A 14223-nucleotide genomic window follows, 5' to 3' on the forward strand; every position below is an offset into this window, starting at 1 on the left:
GCCTTTGCCTTCATCTCTGGATTTGCTGTTCTGTAATTAGATGTTTAGGATAATGTTGTCCATATTTACACATTTACACTTTTAATATTTTAGGTCTACATCTCCAATGTCTGCTCGCTCAACTAGCTACTCCCCTGGACGTTCTCCTGCTCGTTCTGTTAGCCGCTCTCCTGCTCGTAGACTTGATGACACTGATGAGAGTCAACTGGAGAGACTATATAAGCCTGTCTTTGTACAGAAGCCATCATCCTTCAGGTGTTCTGAAGGACAGACTGCAAGGTTTGACTTAAAAGTAGTTGGAAGACCAATGCCCGAGACTTACTGGTTCCACAATGGTAAGTGTGCTTTAAAGCTACACTACCATTCAAAAGTTTGGGGTCAGAAATTCTTTTTTTATTGATTTATTTTCCTATTGTTCTATTTAGCAAAGACTCCTAAAAAAATGCATCACAGTTTCCACAATTTTTTTTTTCAACATTGATAATAGAAATGTTTCTTAAACACCAAATCAGCCTATTAAGAATGATTTCTAGAAGGATCATGTGACACTGTAATGGCTGCTGAAAATTCAGCCTTACCATCCCATGAATAAATTACAATAAAATATATTCAAATAGAAAACAGTCATTTTAAATGGTAATATTTCACAATATTACTGTTTACTTTATTTAAGACTAAAATGCCATGTCTTGGTGAGCATAACAGACTTCTTTGAGAAAAATAAAAAAATTATTACCCCAAACTTGGAAACGGTAGTATTTGCTTTCATTTTTCTTTTTTTGCTTGATTATTTGTTTTCTTTCTTACCTGTTGAAAAAAGAAAGTTAATTTTTTATATTTTATTATATTTACCAAAGGACAACAAGTGGTCAATGACTACACCCACAAGATTGTGGTAAAGGAGGATGGAACTCAGTCAATGATTGTGGTTCCTGCCATGCCTCAGGACTCTGGAGAGTGGACGGTTGTTGCTCAGAACAGAGCTGGAAAGACAACTGTTTCTATGACTCTCACTGTTGAAGGTAAACCGTTTTTGTTCTAAAAAACTAAGTCTATTTGACTTAGTGGTGTGGAACATTGTGTAAACTCTCATCTTATGTGTCACAGCAAAGGAAAATTTGGTCCGGCCCCAGTTCATTGAAAAGCTAAAGAATATCAGTGTTAAGGAAGGAAGTTTGGTTGAGTTGGCAGTAAAAGCCATTGGAAACCCCCTCCCTGACATTGTCTGGCTGAAAAACAGTGACATCATCTCTCCTCATAAATACCCTCACATCAAGTATGTTACTTTACTTTGGATTGTTGTTTAATTATTTCCTTTTTTTTTTAGTACTATCTATGTTAAATTCAAAAATTGTATTACAGAATTGAGGGTACCAAGGGACTGGCACATTTCCAGATTCCTCAGACTTCCGGCTCTGACAGTGCATGGTACACAGCCACAGCTATAAACAAAGCTGGTAGGGATACCACTCGCTGCAGAGTCAATGTGGAGGTAGAGTACACAGAACCTGCACCAGAAAGAAGACTCATCATTCCCAAAGGAACATATAAGGCTAAGGACGTTGCTCCACCAGAGCTTGAACCACTGCATCTTCGCTATGGTCAGGAACAGTGGGAAGAGGGTGACCTTTATGACAAGGAAAAGCAACAGAAGCCACACTTTAAAAAGAAGCTAACTTCAGTCAGGATGAAGCGATTCGGTCCTGTGCACTTTGAGTGCAGACTGACCCCTATTGGAGACCCAACTATGGTTGTTGAGTGGCTCCATGATGGCAAGCCGCTGGAAGCTGCTAACAGGTTGCGTATGATCAATGAGTTTGGCTATTGCAGTCTTGATTATGAAGTTGCTTATTCCAGAGATAGTGGCGTCATTACCTGTAGAGCCACCAACAATTTTGGTGCTGACCAGACTTCTGCTACACTAATTGTGAAAGATGAGAAGAGTCTTGTGGAGGACAGTCAGTTGCCAGAGGGAAGAAAAGCACAGAGAATGGATGAAATGGAGCGAATTGCCCATGAGGGTGCACCTTCTGGAGTAACTGGGGATGACATGAGTGAGAAGACCAAGCCAGAGATTGTCTTGCTTCCTGAACCCATAAGAGTATTTGAGGGTGAAACAGCCAAATATCGCTGTAGAGTGACCGGTTACCCCAATCCCAAAGTTAACTGGTACCTCAATGGACAGCTCATTCGAAAGAGCAAACGTTTCAGACTACACTATGATGGTATTCACTATTTGGAAATCACTGACTGTAAGTCCTATGATTCTGGAGATGTCAAATTATTGGCTGAGAACCCAGAGGGTACAGCTGAGCACACTGTCAAACTCGAAATCCAACAGAAAGAAGACTTCAGGTCAATCTTGCGCCGTGCTCCTGAGATGAAGGCTCTGGAGGCACCGGGCCCTGAACATGGCAGAGTGTCTTTTGATGTTGTGAAGGTAGATAAACCTGTAGATGCTTCACAAGCAAAAGAGGTTGTCCGACTGAGGAAGGTTGAGAGAGTTGTTCATGAAAGATCCACAGAAGAGACAGAAGAGCTGCGAAGCAAATTTAAACGCAGGACTGAAGAGGGCTATTATGAAGCCATATCCTCAGTTGAGATGAAGTCTCGCAAGAAGGACGAGTCTTATGAAGGAATGTTAAAGAAGAGAAAAGATGAACTTATGCACTGGACCAAAGAGGTGTCTGAGTTAGAAAAGAAGAAAGAGGAGGAGGAAGGCAAACTCACCATTCCAACAATCAGACCTGAGAAAGTCGCTCTCTCTCCTAGCATGGAGGCTCCAAAGATTTTGGAAAGAATTCAGAGCCAGACAGTTTCACTATCTGATGAAGTTCGCTTCCGTTGTAGGGTTATTGGTAAACCAGAACCAGAGTGCCAGTGGTTCAAAAACGGCATTTTACTTGAGAAATCAGATCGTGTTTACTGGTATTGGCCCGAGGACCATCTCTGTGAATTAGTAATTAGAGATGTCTCAGCTGAGGATTCTGCTAGTATCATGGTCAAAGCCATTAACATTGCTGGTGAGGCCTCAAGCCATGCTTTCCTGTTGGTGCAAGGTATGTTTTGTCATTTATAAATCAGTTGTGTGATCATTGTTCATATGGAAATTACTTTATCTAATAAATTGTCTTTTTTTTGCAGGCAAGCAAGTTGTATCTTTTACCCAGACATTGGAGGATACCTATGTTAAAGAGAAAGACACAATGACAACCTTTGAATGTGAGACAAATGAGCCATTTGTTAAGGTAAAATGGATGAAGAACAATGCTGAAATTTTTTCTGGAGACAAATACAGGATGCACTCGGACAGAAAGGTGCACTTCCTATCTGTGCTGATAATCAACATGCAAGATGATGCCGAGTACACTTGTGCTGTAGCTGATGATGACCACATAAGTACCACTGCCAGACTTCATGTTGAAGGTTAGCTTACACTCATTTGTGCTATTGAATTTCACATTTTCAGAGTCATCTCTGAATTTTTTGGTCAAACGTGCCATCTGATCTGTTATACAGGTGCACCACTGGAAATGATAAAAAATTTAGAGAGTGTTGAAGTGCCTGAGACATACTCTGGAGAGTTTGAGTGTGAACTGTCGCGTGAAGATGCAGAAGGCACCTGGTACTTTGAGAACAAAGAAATTACGGCAAGCCTAAAATATGTAGTATCCTCTCGTCGTGGCCGACACACCTTGTCTGTAAAAGATGTCCGGAAGGAAGACCAAGGCAAATATACTTTTAAAGTGGGTAATCTGAAGACAAGCGCCACACTGAAAATGAAATGTAAGTAGAATTTGAATATAATTTATATATTAATATAAAAAAAATTGTATTATAGTATTTTCAAACATAATATTGACTCCATTATACATGATATGTAAATAATGATATTTTTTGTCTTGTATCAGTGCGCCCTGTAACTCTGATGCAAGGCCTCTCTGACTTGACAATCTGTGAGGGTGACATTGCCCAGTTGGAGGTGCGATTCTCTCAGGAAAATGTGGAGGGATCATGGATGAAAAATAGCCTGCCCATCTCTGCCTCTGACAGAATTCACATTGTCATCGACAAACTTGTCCACAAACTTCTAGTTGAAAATGTCAACAGGGATGATGCAGGAATCTACTCATTTGTTGTTCCTATTCAAAACATTTCTACAACTGGAAAACTGACTGTCCAAAGTACGTTTTTCCCCCACTTTTCCCCATGCATTTTTGAAAGCTAAAATACAGAAAGAGAATGCAGAAATGTAACCTTTCTTTTTCACCCTCTTCACAGCAATTGAAATCACAACTCCTCTAAAGGATGTCCATTCTATTGAGGGTACGAAGGCAGTGCTAGAAGCTAAAATCTCTGCCTCTGATGTTGCTTCAGTGAAATGGTACCAAAATGACAAGCTCGTTGTAGCTAGTGAGAGAATCCAGATGGTTGCCAAAGGGACCAAACAGAGACTGGTCTTGAACAGGTCCTTTGCTTCTGATGAAGGACACTATAAGATGGCTGTTGGCAGAGTGGAAACAACTTGTAAACTGACAATTGAGAGTGAGTATTTCTTTAAAGGAACTTATATACAATCTTTCTCTGGGTTTGCTTAAAAGTAAATTTAATTGGTTTATTATTATTAACAAACATATTCATGTCATACAGAGGTCAGCATCATCAAGCACATGGAGGACTGTGTGTGCACTGAAACTCAGAATGTCACTTTTGAAGTAGAATTGTCCCACACCGGGATAGATGCTTACTGGACCTTCAAAAATCAGCCTCTTAAGGCTGGACCCAAATACAAAATTGAGTCCAAAGGGAAACGCTATAGCCTGACCATCATCAATGCCATGAAGGATGAAGAGGGCCAGTATGCATTTGCAGCTGGCGAAAAGTCATCCAGTGCAAAACTAACTGTGTCAGGTATGATTTTCACCATTTGTTGAATATGTGTTATGTTGATGCACTGATATTGCCTCATGGTTACGTTTTTCTTACACTAGGTGGTGCTATAAACAAACCACTCCATGATGTGACTGTAGCAGAATCCCAAACTGCTGCTCTGGAGTGTGAGGTTGCTAACCCTACCTCTGAAGGCAAGTGGCTTAAGGATGGCCACTCTGTTGACTTTAGTGACAATGTCAGGAGTGAGGATGTAGGTGTGGTCCGCCGACTTGTCTTTGTCACCACAAGACCACAAGATATTGGAGAGTACACATACCAAGTAGCAAACTCCAAGACATCTGCCAACCTTAGGGTTGAAGGTACTATTACTTTTACTACTGTTTTGGCAGAATTTTTTTTCATACTGATCATATTTTCCTATATATGCCGTCGGTGTATGAATGAGTGAGTGAATGAATGGGTGAATGTGAGGCAAAATGTAAAGCGCTTTGGTGGCCATTGGGTCTGTGAAAGCGCTATATAAATGCAGTCCATTTACCATAATGTGTAACTTTTTCATACTGATCATATTTTCCTATTATGTTTAACTGAATACAAATGTCTTTCACAGCTGTGAAGATCAAGAAGACACTGAAAAATCAAACAGTCACCGAAACCCAAGAGGCAATCTTTAGTCTTGAACTCACCCATTTAGATGTGAAAGGATCCCAGTGGATCAAGAATGGAATAGAAATTGTCCCCAGTGACAAATATGAGATAACAGTAGATGGATTGGTTCACACCTTAAAGATCAAGAATTGCAACTCACAAGATGAATCAGTCTATGGATTCAAACTTGGAAAACTCTCTGCTAACGCCAGACTGAATGTTGAAAGTAAGTTTAATATTTGGCTTAATCAAAGAATTTGCACTAAAAAAACAACTAAAAAAACAAAACAAATATGTTATTTAATTCTCTTGCAGCTGTTAAGATTGTGAAAAAGCCAAAAGATGTGACTTCCCTGGTGAATGGAACTGCCTCTTTTGAGCTGAGTTTATCCCACGATGACATACCTGTTAAATGGATGTTCAAAAACCAAGAACTGAAACCTAGTGCCAATATTCAGATAATGTCCGAAAGGAAAGCACATAAGTTGGTCATTCAAAATGTTGAAGAAAGCAGTGATGGAGAGTACACAGCTGTAGTTGGACATTTACAATGCAGCGCATATTTACATGTTGAATGTAAGTATAACATTTGAAGATTTATAGATTTTAAGTCACCAACCTAAACTTGTCTAGTGTCTTATACACACCACTAACTCCATACAATGACTGTTTCAGCTTTGAGAGTCACAAAGCCCCTGAAGAACATTGAAGTTCCAGAGACCCATGTGGCCACGTTCGAGTGTGAAGTTTCACATTTCAATGTTCCATCCACCTGGCTGAAAAATGGAGTTGAGATTGAAATGAGTGAGAAGTTCAGGATTGTGGTGCAGGGCAAACTGCATCAGTTAAAGATCATGAATACAAGCAGAGATGATTCTGCCGAATACACATTTGTGTGTGGAAATGACAAAGTCTCTGCCACCCTGACAGTTAGCAGTAAGTTATTTGTGATGTCATTGTTTTTGTAGTTGTTTTCTTCATTGCCTACCAGACATGTACTTACAATGGCAACAAGAATTAGAATTGAGTCAAATGTTTATTCCCTCTCCTTCAGCTGTCCTCATCACATCTATGCTCAAAGACCTGAATGCACAAGAAAAGGACACCATCACATTTGAGGTGACTGTCAACTATGAAGGCATCACCTACAAATGGCTGAAGAATGGAGTTGAAATCCGATCCAGTGATAGATGCCAAACTCGCACCAAACAGTTCACTCACTCCCTCACTATCCGAAATGTTCACTTTGGGGATGTTGGAGAGTACAAATTTGTGGCCGGATCTGCTGAAACAGCCGCAAACCTTTTTGTTGAAGGTAATATTCACTTCATTATTCAGATTTTCTTATTATTTATTTTTGGCTAATTCTGATCAAATGTTTTTTTCATGATCAATTTAAGCTCGTGTCATCGAGTTCACCAAGCACATCAAGGACATTAAAGTTACTGAGAAGAAGAAGGCCATTTTTGAATGCGAACTCTCTGAGCCCAATGTCCAAGTAACATGGATGAAGGATGGTCAGGAACTTGAAATATCTGAAAGGTACTCAATATAATGGTTTTCCACATCCATGCACAATTTTGCTCTTTGACATTAATAATCTGTCTTTATTAAGTTCATGTCCTGATGGAGATATCATCTTCACCATTTAGGTACAAAGTTTCCACAGAGAGACACATGCATCGTCTTATGATCCAAACTGTGCGCATGTCTGATGCCGGAGACTACACTGTGGTTGCTGGATCAAGTGTATCGAAGGCCAACCTCATAGTTGAGGGCAAGGATGTGCGCATAAGTGAACCTGCCGAGAAAGAAATCACTGTAAGTACCAAGCTGTCATAAATAATATTTAAATTCTGACAGTGTTCAGTATATCAATAATGAGTTCAATTTCTTTTTAATTGAAGGTGCTTGAGAAACAACGAAGTACATTTGAATTTGAAGTCAATGAGGATGACATTGAGGGACGCTGGCTGAGAAATGGAGTCGAGATCCAGTTTTCTGTAGATCAGCGCTTCAACTATGCCGTTATTAGAAAAATTCATCGCCTGACAATCACAGAAACCTACAGAAGCGATGCCGGAGAATACACATTCATTGCTGGAAAGAACAGGAGTATTGTAACCCTACATGTCAACAGTGAGTTTGATCTCAAGTTCTCAGTTTGTTCTTGTTTGTCTCTGTGTATCTATTATTAATTCATATACATTCTTGCATTGTTTAGTCCCTGAGCCTCCTCAGATCATCAGGCACTTGCAGCCCCTGTCTGTTGAGGCTGGCAAACCTGCACGCTTCTCTGTGGAGGTGACAGGAATTCCTCAGCCTCAGGTGTCCTGGTATAAGAACACTCAGGCCCTGTCTTCTGGGTTCAAGTGTAAGTTCCTGAGGGAGGGAAATGAGCACACATTGTTACTCATTGAAGTCTTCCCAGAGGATGCAGAGCAGTACAACTGTGAAGCTAAGAATGACTATGGAGTAGCCACAAGTTCTGCGTCACTTAATGTGGAAGGTAAAGAAAAACAAATGAAAAAAAAGGTGTATTATATAAAATGTATTAAAGGTACATCATTTATTTATATTTGCTATGTCTTTTAATCCTCAGTTCCAGAAGTTGTATCCCCTGACACTGGAGCCCCACTGTCACCACCTGTGGTCATAACACCAATACGTAACACTTCTGCCAATGAAGGACAATCTGCTAGATTCCAGTGCCGTGTCTCAGGGGAAGGTAAGATCAGTAACTATAGGTCTGTTCCAAAACCTAGTGAGCTGCCTATTGGCATTTGCATTTTTTTTTTTTGTTATCTTACTTACTAAGTCTCATGAATGAGTGATTTGCAATGCTCTACATAGGCAGACACTCTGTGCACCTTAGAAATCTTTTCAGTTTATTTAATTATAGGTTCTGCAAAAGAAATGGCACAATACTGTAGTCATTAATAAAGCGTAGCTCTTCTATGATCCTTTAAAATAAAGGTACCTCACTACGTCTTGGAGCAGAGCACATATATTGGCACATACAGAACGATCAAGTAAATAGTCATTTGTACCTTAATTGCTGTTTGATGTTATACGTATTCCTCTGATTTACTCCTGTTTAGATCTGACAATTACTTGGTATTGCAAAGACAAGGAGATCAAGCAGTCTGATATATTCAGAGTGTCTCAGTTTGATGAAAACTGTCAGTTGGAGATCACCAGAGTGTATCCTGAGGATGAGGGCGAGTACACATGTGTTGCCCGTAACTCTGCAGGAATGGTCTCATGTTCTGCTGTGCTGAAAGTGGACGGTAAGCTAAATTTTCTTACAACCAAAAATTGCAAACTAATAAAAAAAAAAAAAAAAAAACTGATAATGGCTTCCTTCAATGATAATATGTTGTTATTATTATTATTAGTCAATAATGCAATTGGTGGTGGTTTGTCTATTAATTAGGGCTGTCAAAGCTAACATAGTATTTCTAAGAACTAATCAAAACTTTCAGAGCGAACTTCACAAATACACGTCACTGAGCACCCATTTATGAGTAATTGCATAAAGTCATTTGCATTCTGTCATTCATAAAAACATTCATTCGAAAACTTGCAAAGAACTGCATTTTTGCACATGTAAGATATATTACATACATAATGAGAAATAGTTACTGATTTGTTGCAGATTTGCATTTCAGTGTTTACATTTCGCATACATTTTGATGAAATTTGAGAAGTCTATAATCTGTTGCTTTTTTGTGAGTGAGATGAGTAAAATACACTGTTGTATAAATTTACTCTATGGGTTCTATCTTGCACCCAGCGCAAATGACTTTGTACACTGACGCATGTATCATTCCTATTTTGCACCCGCGCAAAGCGGGCTTTTCCCTCCTCAAACGCACGTCGGTAAACTAGGGAATGAACTTGCGCTTCCTGGGCGGGTCGGCGCAAAAAGGAGGCGTGTTTCGGCGCAAACATTCCCTAGTGCTATTTTGCAGTTCCAGAAAACATTTGCGCCACTGACCAGAAAAAACCTAGTCTAAAGTCAGTGCCGCGTTGCGCATACATTCAGATGCTATTTTAAGCGCGCATGCTTGGCCATAATACAGAGTGTGAACAACGCGCATACACTGTAGATGATTCTCTCATCTACACAGATGCATTTTACTTTTTGCAAATGATACATTATTATAAGGAGAAATATTAAAACACGAGGGAAATCATTGTTGTGTCCATGACGATGGGAAAAATAGGCATAAAGCTTACACATTTACCCAAATTATTATATGCATGTTTAACCGAAGCTAATTTGGGTGGGCTTGTCCCATCCCCAATGTCACTTCTCTGAACCGATTCTGAAGCGCGCCTGTTAAATGCGCCGTTATAATAGTATTGAGCCATGGAACAAGCGCACCTTGTTCATCATGCTCTTAAAGGGAATGTGGTATGACGCTCTTATTGGTTTGTTTCCCGTTACGCCCAAACCACACCTATGAATAATGAAGCTACTTCAGACCAACCCCTTTTAGATTTGCGTCGAGCGCAAGAGTCATTTATCCCGCCGGTTAAATAGCAACAGCGTTTTAGATCGTTAAAATAGGGCCCTATGAGTGTTATCCACACAAATTGCTGAACCTTATGATTGCACACAGGCCTTTTTTAATTTCCTTAAAAAGGAACTGAATTCATTAATGCATTAACTACAAAAAAGTATGAGATACGTCACGCTTAAATAAATTCGATTGACAGCCCTACTGTGATACAAAACAATTTTGCCAGCCAAATATGAAAACAAAACAAATTTGGTACAGGGAAACAAATTTCAATGTGTGCACTATAGTGATTAGTTGAGGATAAATCAATACTTCCTTTCAGGACAAACACATATTATGGACTGTACATCCAAGTCTCAGTCAGAAGCCACTTCCAGCCTCTTCACAAGCATTAAGAGTGTTCAGAAGGATCCTATTGGCCAAAGGCCCACTTTTATTCAACCTATTGTGAGCTGTGTGGTGGCTCATGGAGAAGTGGCTAGATTTCATGCTCGTGTGTCTGGCATGCCAAAACCAGAGATAAGTTGGTTCCATAACCAACAGTCTATAAAGCCTACCAAAAATGTTGTCTTTCATTTTGATGAGATGACAAACACTGCTACGCTAATCATAGTTGATACTTTCTCTGAGCATGCTGGACAGTACACTTGCAAAGCAGTCAGTATCGCAGGAGAGGCAGCTTGCTCAGCCAGCCTTGCTGTAACTAAAGAAGGTAATTGAGATCAAAGTAGTTTATGGTTTTTGATTAACATATCACAATTAATTCACGTAATTTTCTTTCAACCAGCCTTTCAACCAACCTCAAGAACCTCTCAATGAATTTCCTGATCACGTTCACTAATTTCACTTTATGAAACCTTATCAATGCTTCTGAAGAAGTTGTATCATACAGTGCTCTCTTGATGTTGTGCTGGCAATGCATGCTTTTGCAAACTCCCATGTTTCACCTCTTTTTAACATTTTCACATTTGTTTCACATGTAGATAAACCTATTTTTTGTCCTTATTAAATTATTGCTATGGTGATCTTTCCTTGGATATTCATGTTATAGGTGACATATTTGGCTAATTGTTTGTTATTCATCAATTCATATGACTCTATTTTACAGTTACAAAAGTACGTGAGGAGATTGAAGCAAAAATTGAGGAAGAGGTCAAAGGTAGGATCATTTTACAGTATTTATTTTGTTAATAATGATGTCTCTCTATAAAACTATTGAATTTAACATTTCCGAGCATATTGTATTGCATGCAAACAAATCCTCTTTTATGAGAACAACTTTCATATGTCACTGTTGGATATGTGTATGGTTGAAATCAAGTGTTTCTGGATAGCAAGCAATTTGATTGGTAAAATGCTTGCTGTGAAGCACTTTTGCAAAGTTTTGCATCTGTCTTCCCCTTGAAAAGCATGAAGGATATGGTACTTCTTGGTTGTTTCTAGAAATACAAGGTGCAGGATGTTTGTTCTTTAAAAGTTCCAGACCACAGGAAATTACATTTTAAAAGATATGGAAGTAGCCACATCTTTTATTTGCTTCTTACGTTTCTTGCATCTGGAACACCTTCCTGCAAATATTTCTTAGACTGGCTTGCAGATAGCGGTATGTGATTAATGTTGTTTGCTTTTTAAAATAACATGGTTATACCTGTAAACTATATTAGTTCGAATAAACGCCTTCTCAAAGAAGTCTAGAGCTGTTTTAATGACCACACTCTTTTTATCAATAGAGAGTGATGTTTCTCTATATGTGTGAAAGATTTTCGTCATTCTAAGGATTAGAAAGGGCGTTTATTCATCATTCTGCAAGTCAGGTAAGGAATATTTTAGGATATATATCCACCAAGTTAAAAATACAAGAGGCTCTTTTGCGAACCAGATCAGTATTATTTGGATACGTGTTAATGCTTTGAAAATAAATTTATGCTTTGAAGAACTGTCCACAGAAGAAGGAACAAAACATCAAGTGATTTTCGTGTCAGAATCTTTAATAAAGACTCAAGTCTTGCGTTTATTCGAACAAATATGGTGAGTGAATTTGTTTTTTATGGCTTTGTGACTTGATGCATGCTTTAATATATCTATTAATATTCTATTTGAAATATATTTCATTTTCTTTAGCAAACTGGGCATTTTGTTGAAATTTGTCTCCCTTTTTTCCAGAGTTGTTTTATAATGAAGGAGCTGAACACATGGAAAAAGGAGGACTGCAGCATGATGCATTTTCAGACCCAGAAGAAAGTTTAGATCAAGGTCTTGTAGCCCCATCTGAAAACTTTAAACCCTCCTTCACCAAAAAGCTGAAATTTCAATCTGTTGTGGAGGGTGACACTGCATCTTTTAGGTGCAAGGTAGTTGCAATGCCACCTCCAACGATATTGTGGTTTCATAATAATAGACAGATACAGAAGGAGCACCATCGTACAATATATACAGTGAGTAAAATGCATATGCATGCAACCAGTTTAACAATTAAAGGGATTAAGGAAAAAGATTCAGGCAGTTACAAAGTCATGGCAATTAACACTGAAGGCTCTGCTGAAACCACAGCATCACTTCTTGTATCACTGAGGGAAGAGCAAGATGTATCTTATTTCTGCCATTCTAGATCCTCAAACAAAGCCCACTCAAGCTCAGATTCATTAGCTGATTCAACAAAAGAAAGAAAATTTAGAGTAGATCTAAGATGTGTTGGCTCTCCTTTTGATAAAATAAGCAAAGGGCAAACAAAGGGGCGTCATAGATCAAAAAGCACTCTGTTCCGCACAATGTATTTTAGAACTTCATCCCCATCAAGAACACCAGACAAAGACAGCAAGTTTGAGACTGCATCCGAATGTGCACGCTCTCCAACTCCGATGTATGAGAGACACGATAGGTTCAGTGATCGATACAGTGATATATACTGTGACAGATTCACAGGTCGTGACCGATACAGTGATAGGTTTAGTGATAAATTCAGTGACCGGTGTAGTGATAGGTACAGTGACAGATTTAGCGACACCGAGAGCCTTCATGGAGAGGTTAAAGCAAAACTTAGTCTCTTACAAAAGGCTGTCAAAAAGAAAAAGAGACTTTCAATATCTACAATGTCCTCTTCTGAGTTTGAGGTGGAATCGGTTACAAGTGAGCCTTGTTACACAGATTATATTGAGAGACTCAGAGTAAAGCCATCTACTTTGCCCGAAATTCAACATGTTGTTCGCCCTGGTGAGCAAGCTGAAAGTGGTAGATGTTCAGCAGAATATCAGAGCAGACTGGAGAGAATTACTGGACTCGGCTCCCAATCAACAGAACGAAGAGTCAGACACTCCTTTGAACCTCAGTCAAGATCTAGGGCACTGCGAATTATGAAGGGTGAACTTCCTCTAGAGAACACTTTAAGAAAAGACATTCAAGTTGAAGTATCTGATGCACGGATGGATCAAGAGATCACATCTAAAGAGGAGTCAGAAAAGGATATAGAATATGATATTTTAGATCACAAAGATGATGCAAGCCTGAGTCAGTGGGATGAAGAGGCGCAGACCAGGGCAAAAGAACCATTTGTGTTGCAGTGGTTAGAGGCAGGACAAGCTTCTAAACAAGCAAGCAATACAAAGGAGATAAGCGCATCACATGAAGAGTCACAAGAAAAAGATTCATTAAGAGCCAAGGCAGTGAAGCCAATGAAAGAAATATTTTTTGGTGATGTAGTTAAAACAGTTCCTGTGCAGAAACTAGAACAGAGAGCTATGTCAGTGGAGAACATCCTTGAGAAAAACCTTGAGAGTGAGTGCTTAGAAAGTGAAGATCAGTTCTTAGCTCAGCGCATTCGAAAATGGCAACAGGATGTGCAGTGGAATGAAGAAGCACCGGTCAAGGCAAAGGAACCATTTGGGTTGCAGTGGTTAGAGACAGGAGAAGCTTCCAATCAAGTAAACAGTCCAAAGATCATCCCTTCACATGAGAAGCAAGCAGACAAAGAGTATTTAAGGACAAAAGCAGTGAAGTTAAAGGAAGAAAAAATTCTTGCTGATGATAGTCTGGAACAGGAAAGTAAAAAGGCTCCTGTACAAAAATTAGAAAATAGAGCTATGTCTATGGAGAACATCATTGAGAAAAAATTGGAGGGTGGTCACATAGAAAGTGAAGATCAGTTCTTAGCTCAGCG

The 14223-nt window shown here is 39.2% G+C and overlaps 1 protein-coding gene across 8 annotated transcripts in view; it reads left to right on the plus strand.

The window, feature by feature from the left end:
* The window catches only part of ttn.2 (titin, tandem duplicate 2), a 163009-nt gene that overhangs the window by 15185 nt on the left and 133601 nt on the right, over window positions 1-14223 (plus strand). For all 8 annotated transcript variants that reach the window (XM_056265681.1, XM_056265682.1, XM_056265684.1 and 5 more), the window contains exons 16-36: window positions 94-335; window positions 858-1022; window positions 1108-1276; window positions 1363-3059; window positions 3145-3426; window positions 3520-3786; window positions 3912-4184; window positions 4282-4545; window positions 4651-4911; window positions 4992-5252; window positions 5504-5767; window positions 5857-6117; window positions 6217-6477; window positions 6596-6856; window positions 6942-7083; window positions 7194-7362; window positions 7449-7680; window positions 7766-8050; window positions 8144-8269; window positions 8643-8831; window positions 11179-11229. In XM_056265681.1, the coding sequence (XP_056121656.1) occupies window positions 94-335; window positions 858-1022; window positions 1108-1276; window positions 1363-3059; window positions 3145-3426; window positions 3520-3786; window positions 3912-4184; window positions 4282-4545; window positions 4651-4911; window positions 4992-5252; window positions 5504-5767; window positions 5857-6117; window positions 6217-6477; window positions 6596-6856; window positions 6942-7083; window positions 7194-7362; window positions 7449-7680; window positions 7766-8050; window positions 8144-8269; window positions 8643-8831; window positions 11179-11229 (6122 nt within the window). The remainder of the gene's footprint in view (window positions 1-93; window positions 336-857; window positions 1023-1107; window positions 1277-1362; window positions 3060-3144; window positions 3427-3519; window positions 3787-3911; window positions 4185-4281; window positions 4546-4650; window positions 4912-4991; window positions 5253-5503; window positions 5768-5856; window positions 6118-6216; window positions 6478-6595; window positions 6857-6941; window positions 7084-7193; window positions 7363-7448; window positions 7681-7765; window positions 8051-8143; window positions 8270-8642; window positions 8832-11178; window positions 11230-14223) is intronic.

This window comes from Rhinichthys klamathensis, unplaced genomic scaffold, assembly GCF_029890125.1.
Source record: "Rhinichthys klamathensis goyatoka isolate OS25496 unplaced genomic scaffold, OSU_Roscu_1.1 h1tg000237l_1, whole genome shotgun sequence".
In the NCBI taxonomy this organism is placed as follows: Eukaryota; Metazoa; Chordata; class Actinopteri; order Cypriniformes; family Leuciscidae; genus Rhinichthys; species Rhinichthys klamathensis.